Source organism: Oreochromis aureus, linkage group 14 (assembly GCF_013358895.1).
Source record: "Oreochromis aureus strain Israel breed Guangdong linkage group 14, ZZ_aureus, whole genome shotgun sequence".
Classification (NCBI taxonomy): domain Eukaryota; kingdom Metazoa; phylum Chordata; class Actinopteri; order Cichliformes; family Cichlidae; genus Oreochromis; species Oreochromis aureus.
This window is the reverse complement of record NC_052955.1, coordinates 37869074-37881066: the sequence shown is the minus strand read 5'-3', so window position 1 is coordinate 37881066 and position 11993 is coordinate 37869074. Positions and strand designations below refer to the sequence as shown.

The window sequence follows — 11993 nt, the reverse complement described above, 5'->3', positions numbered from 1 at the left end:
AGAATTAAGATCTGAAACACATTTTTGTCTCTATACTAACATGTTGTGACTGGTGTTTGTGAATGCTGCACTTAGGTCTGTCAGCAGAGCTGGGCTTGCAATCTGGGCATTTGCCCGGTGGGCCGAAGCACTTTTAGGCTGATGGGTAAATTGAAGGGCTGCTGTCCAAGTACAAGCACTGACAGCAGCCCTTTCAAGTCATTTTCATTACTGACACTGTATTGTCCAATCAAATCTCTTAAAGTATCTCGGCCCTCCTCTACCTTCACTGTGCATTTATGCAACTTGTAGAACAAAGTTTACTTTGGAAAAAGTGGCGAAAAGGAGAGCCTGAAAAGTGAGACAATAAAATAAAATTTAAAAAATGCACCCAAATGTGTGAAATTACCTTCATGTTAGCTGGCAGGGCTATTGTTGCTGCTGCTGCACTTTCAACAGTATTACCAACAACAACCAGTAACAAGCCCTTGCAGTTGACAGACAACACTGAACAGAAGAGAGTTGCCGGAGATGATCAAACTTTCTGCCCTTCACTGTTTCTGTGTGGAATAAAAAATTGGTCCAAGCTCTTGTCACATTACATTATGCTGTGAATTTAATTAAAAGTGGCCTTAAATTTAAAAAGAAAGAACTTTATGAGCACTGTTGTATCTGAGATTAGAAAATACAGTTGTAGATAGGCTACAACGAAACTATTTATGATGCACATCATAAATAAACTTTGTTTAATTGATATTTTTTTTGTAAAATTTTTCTCTGACTAGCATGTCTCATTTTATGAAATACCTGATGCCTTGACTATTATTTCGCCCATCTTTTTTTTAAGTCTTCACAGTATGAGGACTTAAAAGTAGTAAACTGCATGGGGTGTTGGACCTGCTTTAAGGAAAACTGGAAGGAAGGATCATGACCAAGTAAAAATAAAATTCAATACATCCTGGACCTGAGACCAAAGCTACACACAGACACACACACACACGCACACACACACAACAGAGGGGCGAGACTAATGCAGTTTACACTGGGTGAAAAAGCACTTGTATTGCGCTCTTTATCCAGTTCAAAGTTACTTGCCAAGTGGCAAGGACCCTTCTTGGTCACTTGGCAAGTGGAGGACAATTACTATGAAGCAGTGCATTCACTCAGGGGTGGAGCCATATAAATACTGTATACCATTCTACCTTCTCAAATCATTGAGAGAGACAGAATGTTTTTCTCTGGTGAGCTTGGTGAAAATGGAGATGAGGTGAAGTCTGAGGTGCCAAATTCAGCCACATAGCCACACATTGAGATAACCATCTCACGCTGACCCATAGAACAGTCATTGCTGCATTACAACTGCATTTTGCAGATCTGTTCTTCCCACTGCCCTGTCATACCATTGGCTGTAATTGTGGAGATGGGAGTGAGAGAAGAGATGCACAGTGCATGATGTTGACCTATAGCTCTTTTAGTAGAAAAAGATGGGTCTATACGGTTCTGTATAGATTATTGCAAGGTGAATGAGGTGTTTGATGCTCATCTCATACCCTTCAGTGATTCCTGAGATTAGGGACAAAAAAGGCTTTAATTTTCTAAAAAATATTTCTTGATTTTTCAAAAACATATTTACATATAATTGTTACACAAAGTTTTGGCCGTCTCACCATGTTTTGGTACAATCTCCCAGGTGTGACATCTATTAATAATTTATGTTTTTGCTGGAGAAGTGCAAGGTTTTTGTCAACACCATCAGACACACAGAAATGTAAAAATATATATTTTAAATTAAGTTGTTTCAGCTATTTTGACTATTAGCAACTTCTCTGTTCCAATGTTTATGCACATATGTTTTCAAACTAATTATACCATGTTTAAAAGTAAGATTTTTTGTCTTTTTATTTTTAGAGTTACAGTCATACATATTTTCAGAAGCTTGTATTTAATCTCCATTAGAAACAATCATTTTTACAAGCATGCAAATGACACATTTGTTCAGAAAATTAAGTATTTTTATTGGAAGATCATGAGGGAGCAAAACATTTTGTTCTTCAAAAGAGAAAAATAAACAAAAAATCCATATTATGGAGTTGACAAGGTGTTGATGGTGGTGACACAAATCTGACGGTGGTGACACACTAGTAGAAAACAAGAAATTATTTCTTTTAAAATGACCATTAAACTTTAACTACATATGTAATATCGCAAGACACTTCATAACAGTTCTATTTTTGCACATGCCAAGGACTTTAAAATAAGGAACAAGGCAGTAAGATAGCACATATAATCAGTTTGTAGTTCAGAAAATCATCATATGTTGGTCATGCAGAAAATAATTCAGAACATTTAGCTCTTAAAACTTTCAAATGAGCAATCTCAGAAAATCTGGATAAACTTGAATATAACACTAAATCTGGATGCCTGGATTTTAAACACCAGGCAACAGTCGATTAACAACTTCCTCATCTAAGTCCATGACCTCTGGAGATATTTGGTATATGTTCCGGGTTCTGCTTGTGCGGACTGGTGATGATGGTTCATTAAGCTTAACTAAAACATCAGCAAATGGAACAAAGCAGACATCTTGGCATCCTTTTTTTCGTTGAAATCTGACATTTGGCCCATGAGGATGAAAAAAATTCTACTTGAACATCTTGATGCTCTTCATCGACTGTTAAAGCTTTAGCCAGCCACCAGTTCTGGTCATCCATGACAATAAGCCAGTCTCCTGTGTAAACATCACTGCACCCTACTGTAGTTGTAGTACCATCAGGTGCTCTACTGGGCTCTTTCTCCATTGCTTCCATCAAGATGGCCAGAGGACTTTGTTTTGCAACAGCCTTAGAATTCTGATGCTCATCTGGGTGCTGTGAGATGCCGTCAAAAGTGTAAGCAACTGGACTGAAACACTGGCAAATCTTTGGCACACTGCAAAAACATGAAACATGTCTGCAATGGATGATATTTCCCTGAGCTAATACTTGATGAATCTTTCTTGTTCCTGTGATGGATTTCAAGTGTTTCCTGAGTATAGTGTCGTAAGACTGGAAATCATCAGTGGTGACATAGTGTAGCTTAACACCACTTAGTCTGCTGGACACCATCTCATAAAATGCTCTGCCATCCACAATGTCCTGACCTCTTAGTACAGTGTGGTCTGCACATCTCTTCACTGTTGCCCCAATGCCATCTGGGGCACCCTTTCCATGGGATGTAGGGAAGAAATTCCATGTTGCATTCTTGAATCCCAGTTGGGGAGGGATGGCAGAAAGGAGGAGAAAGTTCTTTTTATTTTTATACTGTTTGCTTGGACTATCAGACCAGAAATGAACAGTGTCAATGTACGGCAGTCTGGTATGAATATCTTTCAGGACTTGATCCATGTAGGTCCATATGGCTGCTGCATCCTGGCACTTCGACTCTGAAATGGTGCAAAACCCTGCCTTTTCATGTTTGGTGTAAAACATGCCTATGTGAAGTGTTATCTGTGGGAGGTTTTGTCCATAACGGCAGGATTGTACTTCCGAGTTGAATTTACATTTCCAGGCCTCAGAGAAGTCAACATGCACAATAACTGTTGTTTCATTGCAATTTCTTGTCATGTTCTTGTACTCCCTGTTTTGATTTTGAACTAGATGGAAATGGGTGGTTGTTTCACTTCTTAATTTGTCTTGGTAGAGAACCATAAGCTCTGACAGAGTGCCAGTGTGTTTCTGAAGTTTGGTGTGAAAATGAGCTCCATCTTCCGTTTGCTCTTTGATATGTTTCCACTGCTTCCACTCCACTTGTGTTTTCCGTTGCTCTGAAGGAAGACTTGAACATTTGTTTAGACATCTTGAACAAGTACGTAGAAGACAAGATTCACTAGCTGGAGGACAACACACAAGCTGGAATGACTCTTCAAGTTTGCTGGTTGACACAGCTTTGAAATGACTTCAGAACCTCAAGCATCAATTTTGCATTCTCGTGGTACTGGCATTGGCATGTTTTTCGATCTGATGCTCTAGGCGATGTGATGTAGAATGGACTCAATGCACAGAAGGATGAATAACTAAGTTGAATGTTTGGGTTTTGCTCGATAAATGCATTGTGAAGGTTTTGCATAGTGTCTGTCATAATCATTCTTTGACGTTTTACTTTTCTTCTGGTGATGGTGTCTTGCTTATCTGTTGTTATTCTTGCATTGTTTTCAAAAAAAACTGTGGACACTTGAAGAAATGGTCTGGAGGAAATTAGGCTTTCTTTGCTTTGGTATGTTTTCTCTCAGTGTTTTGTAACTCCCGAACCCTGTGCATCATGGGATATTTCTTGAGTATTCTGCCAGATAAAGACAACTTTGGTTACTGTGATGTATGTTTACCTCGTTTGTGAACATGATGAGCATTTTTTTTCAGCTCAGAATTCAATGCATGTTGGAAAAGCAGTGCTCGTTTGATTAAAGGGTTTCTGAGTTCACTCCCTTGAATCATTTTCTGCGTTTGAGTCCGAGGTGAGTCTTCCGTCATCTCACAAAGAATGGGCCTTCTCCGTTCAAGTTGCTTTCTAAGCTTATCTTTCTCTTTTTGTAACTTGTCAAGTTTGTCTCTGAGTGCTTTAACATCTCTGGAATGCCTTTTTCTATTTCTGCATCTTAATAGTTCACCAGCAAGTAGCTGCCTACTACTGCTTGATTCCTCAAAATTAAGGTCTAAAGTACTCTGTGGCTGTGTGTTCAGACCTTGCTGGACGTTCTCTGCTGCTCTCTTGTCTCCAAAAGCTTCTCTTCTGCCTTTTTTCTCTTTCTTTCAGATTACTGATATTCTTTATTTTTCCCTCTTTCACTGTTTCTCCATCTTTCCCTTTCCTTTATGAGAAACTCTTTCTTCAACTCTGGCTGGGTGTTAATTTTTTCTCTCCTTCTTTTTTGATACTCCCTGTTCCTTCTCTTTCGTTCCTCTCCTGACAGGTTCCCCTTTGCCATTCTAGCCTGAAATGTACCATTTTGTAATTACTATAATTTTTCTGAAGCATATGCATTTATACAAGTTAAGGATGAATATTCACAAAACAATTATGTATTAAGCAATCCGGTCTTTAAGTGATGACGTGACGAATCCTGCTTCCGGGCCTAAAGTAGTCTGCGTCAAACGAACACTGTGGCATCACTGAGAGTTAAAAAACAGTCTAAATTCTTTCATCTTTAATAAAATGATCAGTGTTGCTACTCTACCAGGTGTACCATTTAAGTCTAACATCCAGGAGTCCATGAAAAAAGAATTTATGAAGTTTAACAGAGTTAGAAGTTAGCAGGAAGTTGGCTCGCTTGTTTCCACCCAACCATAATATACAGTGGCTTGCAAAAGTATTCGGCCCCCTTGAACTTTTCCACATTTTGTCACATTACAGCCACAAACATGAATCAATTTTATTGGAATTCCACGTGAAAGACCAATACAAAGTGGTGTACACGTGAGAAGTGGAACGAAAATCATACATGATTCCAAACATTTTTTACAAATAAATAACTGAAAAGTGGGCTGTGCGTAATTATTCAGCCCCCTGAGTCAATACTTTGTAGAACCACCTTTTGCTGCAATTACAGCTGCCAGTCTTTTAGGGTATGTCTCTACCAGCTTTGCACATCTACAGACTGAAATTCTTGCCCATTCTTCTTTGCAAAACAGCTCCACAACTGCCTGTGACGGCCTCAGAGGTTGTCTCAGAGAATATTGGGAGCAACAACACCATGAAGTCCAAAGAACACACCAGACAGGTCAGAGATAAAGTTATTGAGAAATTTAAAGCAGGCTTAGGCTACAAAAGATTTCCCAAGCCTTGAACATCCCACGGAGCACTGTTCAAGCCATCATTCAGAAATGGAAGGAGTATGGCACAACTGTAAACCTACCAAGACAAGGCCGCCCACCTAAACTCACAGGCCGAACAAGGAGAGCGCTGATCAGAAATGCAGCCAAGAGGCCCATGGTGACTCTGGACGAGCTGCAGAGATCTACAGCTCAGGTGGGGAATCTGTCCATAGCACAACTATTAGTCGTGCACTGCACAAAGTTGGCCTTTATGGAAGAGTGGCAAGAAGAAAGCCATTGTTAACAGAAAACCATAAGAAGTCCCGTTTGCAGTTTGCCACAAGCCATGTGGGGAACACAGCAAACATGTGGAAGAAGGTGCTCTGGTCAGATGAGACCAAAATGGAACTTTTTGGCCAAAATGCAAAATACTATGTGTGGCGGAAAACTAACACTGCACATCACTCTGAACACACCATCCCCACTGTCAAATATGGTGGTGGCAGCATCATGCTCTGGGGTGCTTCTCTTCAGCAGGGACAGGGAAGCTGGTCAGAGTTGATGGGAAGATGGATGGAGCCAAATACAGGGCAATCTTTGAAGAAAACCTCTTGGAGTCTGCAAAAGACTTGAGACTGGGGCGGAGGTTCACCTTCCAGCAGGACAACGACCCTAAACATAAAGCCAGGGCAACAATGGAATGGTTTAAAACAAAACATATCCATGTGTTAGCATGGCCCAGTCAAAGTCCAGATCTAAATCCAATCGAGAATCTGTGGCAAGATCTGAAAACTGCTGTTCACAAACGCTGTCCATCTAATCTGACTGAGCTGGAGCTGTTTTGCAAAGAAGAATGGGCAAGGATTTCAGTCTGTAGATGTGCAAAGCTGGTAGAGACATACCCTAAAAGACTGGCAGCTGTAATTGCAGCAAAAGGTGGTTCTACAAAGTATTGACTCAGGGGGCTGAATAATTATGCACAGCCCACTTTTCAGTTATTTATTTGTAAAAAATGTTTGGAATCATGTATGATTTCCATTCCACTTCTCACGTGTACACCACTTTGTATTGGTCTTTCACGTAGATTCCAATAACATTGATTCATGTTTGTGGCTGTAATGTGACAAAATGTGGAAAAGTTCAAGGGGGCCAAATACTTTTGCAAGCCACTGTACATTGTTCTGACTGAGAGATGATTAAAAAAATTTAAACGTACAGCTCTGCTATCTCTTCCAACATAAATGAAGACAGAAAACTAAATAGCAGTGACGTTTGTAGGGTTACTGAAGTTGGGCTAGCTGGTATATAATGATGTGCTACATGATCAATAGCGACACAGCTATGTTAGCATAACATAAACACATTTGTACACTGAAGCTGGAAGATGAACGGTAACTTTTTAGGGGTTTTTAGGGGCTTGTTCAGATTAAAAAGAACAAGAGAGAAAACATTAAAACATGTTAAAAATACAACAGTCTTAATAAACACAGAGTTGTTTGGACCGAAAAGCAATGTTTATACATCATCACTTAAAGACCGGATAACAATGAGATTCAAGATAAGGCAAATTCAATAATATTCAACACATCTGTAAAGCAGAAATATCAGTAAAATACACAGGAAGTAATATAACTGAAATATTATTTTTTTTAAAATTAATATAATTGGTAAATGACACACTTTTGTGGCATTTGTCAACACCACTAGAAAAAGGGTCAACACCGTCAGGCAAAAATCCTGTGTTGACATCTGATGGTGCTGACAAAATACCCTACCTACTTTCTCTCATAACACATGTTTTTCTGATAGAAGCATTCATTGTTTTTCATCAGCTGCTTATGGCCTCTACAATCTACCTAAATGAAGCTCTGTTTACAAAAAAAAAGAATTAAATCTTGCATTTCATCGACTGTGGTGTTGACGCACTATGGTTGTGACACAGATTTTTTTTTAGAAAGGTATACAATAAATGAAATAAAAATAAAAAACTTACCAGAGCAGTGACCTCATGGCATGTGTATCAAACAGGAAGTGGTAAAGGGGTCCTCAGAGAGTAAGCTGCCCACAATAATTCCTGATTTTTTTGTACTTTTTCAAAAATCTGATGGTGTTGACAAAAACTCTGGACACGATTTTACTCACCTAATAAATATGTAAAAATACATTTTTGATTGCATATTTTGATATTATATAAGGTATTGTCTTAAATACTTCTTGACAAGAGCCATGATGTTTAATTTTACATTACTTTTATTTATTAGGGCCCGAGCACAAAAGTGCGAAGGCCCTATTGTATCTGCTCTGTTTCTTCTTCTTCTTATTATTATTATTATTAGGGCCCGAGCACAAAAGTGCGAAGGCCCTATTGTATCTGCTCTGTTTCTTATTATTATTATTATTATTATTATTATTATTATTATTATTATTATTATCATTATTATTTCGGCAAATGAATCGGCCTTTTGAGGGCCTAAACATGCTCGAAAACTCATGAAATTTTGCACACGCGTCAGGTCTGGTGAAAATTTACGTATTTTAATGTCCGTAGACATGTCCAGGGAAAATTGGCTCAGTAGCGCCACCTAGAAAAATGAGAAACGCGAGCCCCCGAGATGGGTATGACCTACATGTATAAAACTCGGAACACATATCTAACGTTCGGAGACGCACATAAAAGTCTATTATGGCCATGTCCTAAACCCAACAGGAAGTCCGCCATTTGGAAGTGAAGGTGACATTTTGGCTCTAATTTTGCCATTTCCATGCCTCGAACTTTTGCGAACTCCTCATTGGAAATTCATCGTACAAGCTTCATATTTGGTCAGTGTCAACTACACACCTGGGCCATGTTAAATTGCGGAGCTTTTGAGTTTTCGGGTTACTGTGAGGCCGTGGCGCCACGGCGAATTTCGATGACTCGCCATGAAAATCTTATTGCCTCTCGTTCTGTCATACATTGTCCGACCTTGACCAAAGTGGACACATATGATAAGGCTCCACCCCTGAACATATTTCAACTGCCATATTTGACACCAGGGACAGCGCCACCTAGTGGGAACAGGAAATGTCATGTTTTACACTTTGGGGTACAGTATTGTAATGGGTGACATCTGCAGCCTCAAATTTCTCCAGGAAAGCCTTAAGGAGTTGGTCTTGGGTTACAGAGAAAACTGTGAGTTTTCGCTGAAGGGTGTGACCCCAGCAGCATGGTGAACATTGAGGTCTCGCCATGAAGAAACAAATTAGTGTAACTCAATGAAATCCAATCTGATCAGTACCAGATTTTACAGGGATGATGTCAGACCCGCCCTGAACAGATTGATATGCCCATTGTCAGGAATACGTAGAGCGCCACCTAGTGGCACCAGGAAATGTCATGTCTTTCATTTTGTTGTACTGATTTTCACAGGTTCATCGTGGCCACCTCAAAAGCAGTGAATATCACCATCAGTCCCTCTTGATGCTTCAGTGAGAAAATTGTGACTATAAACTGAACGGCGCACCCTGGTGGCAGCGCAGTTCACCATGAAAGATGAAGTGGCTTTTGAGGGGCTTGAAAAGTTTAAAAGTCTTGAAATTTGGCGCACACCTCTAATGTGATGAGGATTTCTTTTTATATGTTCATTTTCCTTCAACAGCGCAAAATGGCTCCACAGCGCCCCTACAAAATTTCAAAACAACAGCCCCTGCTCTGTGTTTTATGTATGAGTTTGAAACCTGGCAAGCTTATTGGAGATATCAAGATGTACAAAAAGTCTCTTGGAGCAATATCCCAAATCCAACAGGAAGTCAGCCATTTTAAAATTAATGTGTAAATTTGGCGACATTTTCCCTCTTTTCAGGCCTCATACTTTGACGAACTCCTCCAAGGGATTTCATTAGATTTACGCGATCTCCAGTGTGTGGAATCTAAAGACCTTTGTGATGTTAAATTGCGAAGCTTTTACGTTCAGGGAAACGGGTGGTCATGGCGGCACGTGGAGTTTCAATCACTCGCCAAAAGCAGTAACCTGCTGTTGCTCAAAAACACAATGTCCAATCTCTCCCAAAGGTCGCAGGCGTGATGAGACTCGAGCTCGGAAATGTTTGTTATGCCATTTGTCAGTAATGGTTAGAGCGCCACCTAGTGGGACGACTATAATAATGGTTGAATGAGATGAAATTTTAGCTGGTGGTTAAATGCATGAATTCCATCAATGTGACATCAGATCGGAAGCGCTGGTTTTAGGTGTTGGGCTTGGCTCGACGCGCCGGGGGTGCGAGGGCCCTCATATCGCTGCTTGCAGCTTTAATTATGATTATTATTAGGGCCCGAGCACTGACTGTGCGAAGGCCCTATTGTATCTGCTCTGTTTCTTATTATTATTATTATTATTATTATTATTATTCAGGCAAAAGAAGGGCCTTTTTGAGGGCTTTAACATGCTCAAAAACTCTTGAAATTTTGCACACATGCCAGGTCTGGTGAAAAATTTTGTATTTTAATGGTTTTACATATGAGCACTGGGAAATGGCTCTGTAGCGCCACCTATGCCTTGTTAAATGCAGCCCTACGAACACATCGTTTGAGCTACATGTCTGAAATCTGGCACACATGTGTATCATGCCAAGACGAACAAAAAAGTCTCGGGGCCCATTGACGCAAACCCAACAGGAAGTCCGCCATTTGGAAGTGAAGGTGACATTTTGGCTCTAATTTTGCCATTTCCATGCCTCGAACTTTTTCGAACTCCTCATTGGAATTTCATCGTACAAGCTTCATATTTGGTCAGTGTCAACTACACACCTGGGCCATGTTAAATTGCGGAGCTTTTGAGTTTTCGGGATACGGTGAGGCCGTGGCGCCACGGCGAATTTCGATGACTCGCCATGAAAATCTTATTGCCTCTCATTCTGTCATACATTGTCCGACCTTGGCCAAAGTGGACACATATGATAAGGCTCCACCCCTGAACATATTTCAACTGCCATATTTGACATCAGGGACAGCGCCACCTAGTGGGAACAGGAAATGTCATGTTTTACACTTTGGGGTACAGTATTGTAATGGGTGACATCTGCAGCCTCAAATTTCTCCAGGAAAGCCTTAAGGAGTTGGTCTTGGGTTACAGAGAAAACTGTGAGTTTTCGCTGAAGGGTGTGACCCCAGCAGCATGGCGAACATTGAGGTCTCGCCATGAAGAAACAAATTAGTGTAACTCAATGAAATCCAATGTGATCAGTACCAGATTTTACAGGGATGATGTCAGACCCGCCCTGAACAGATTGATATGCCCATTGTCAGGAATACGTAGAGCGCCACCTAGTGGCACCAGGAAATGTCATGTCTTTCATTTTGTTGTACTGATTTTCACAGGTTCATCGTGGCCACCTCAAAAGCGGTGAGTATCACCATCAGTCCTTCATGATGCTTCTGTGCGAAAATTGTGACTTTAAACTGAACGGCGCACCCTGGTGGCAACGCAGTTCACCATGAAAGACGAAGTGGCTTTTGAGGGGCTTGGAAATTTTAAAAAGTCTTGGAAGGTGGCCCAACCCTCCAATGTGATGAGGGCTTTGTTGTTATGTGATCATTTTCCTTGAATAGTGCAAAATGGCTCCACAGCGCCCCCTACAAAATTTCAAAACATCAGCCCCTGCTCTGTGTTTTATTTATAAGTCTGAAACCTGGTAAGCTTATGGAAGATATCAAGATGTACAAAAAAGTCTCTTGGAGCAATATCCCAAATCCAACAGGAAGTCAGCCATTTTAAAATTAAGGTGTAATTTTAGCCACTTTTTCGCCTCTTTTCAGGCCTCATACTTTGACGAACTCCTCCAAGGGATTTCATCAGATTAACCCGATCTCCTGTGTGTGGAATCTAAAGACCTTTGTGATGTTAAATTGCGAAGCTTTTTACGTTCAGGGAAACGGGGTGGCCATGGCGGCACGTGGAGTTTCAATTCCTCGCCAAAAAGCAGTAATCTGCTGTCACTCAAAAACACAATGTCCAATCTCTCCCAAAGGTCGCAGGCGTGATAATTAGACGCGAGCTCGGAAATCTTTGTTTTGCCATTTGTCAGTAATGGTTAAAGCGCCACCTAGTGGGACGACTATAATAATGGTTGAATTAGATGAAATGTTAGCTGGTGGTTAAATGCATGAATTCCATCAATGTGACATCAGATAGGACGCACTGGTTTTAGGAGTTGGGCTTGGCTTGACGTGCTGGGGTGCGAGGGCCCTCG

At 40.5% G+C, this 11993-nt stretch overlaps 1 protein-coding gene across 2 annotated transcripts; it reads right to left on the bottom strand.

The window, feature by feature from the left end:
- Window positions 1-1973: 1973 nt before the first annotated feature.
- Window positions 1974-7805, bottom strand: LOC120443585. 2 transcript variants are annotated; one of them, XM_039622490.1, is made up of 2 exons: window positions 7759-7805; window positions 1974-4945 (listed from the first exon to the last, which is right to left on the bottom strand). In XM_039622490.1, exon 2 carries the CDS (start codon window positions 3663-3665, stop codon window positions 2538-2540), a length of 1128 nt encoding a protein of 375 aa, XP_039478424.1. In that variant the 5' UTR covers window positions 3666-4945; window positions 7759-7805; the 3' UTR covers window positions 1974-2537. The 2 variants fall into 2 exon arrangements, with proteins under 2 accessions (XP_039478424.1, XP_039478425.1); XM_039622491.1 differs by having other exon boundaries at window positions 1974-4296; window positions 7759-7791.
- Between the last annotated feature and the right edge of the window lie 4188 nt (window positions 7806-11993).

Excerpts from the sequence above, each read along its gene's own strand:
- LOC120443585 (XM_039622490.1), bottom strand. The coding sequence starts at position 3,665 with ATGGTTCTCTACCAAGACAAATTAAGAAGTGAAACAACCACCCATTTC.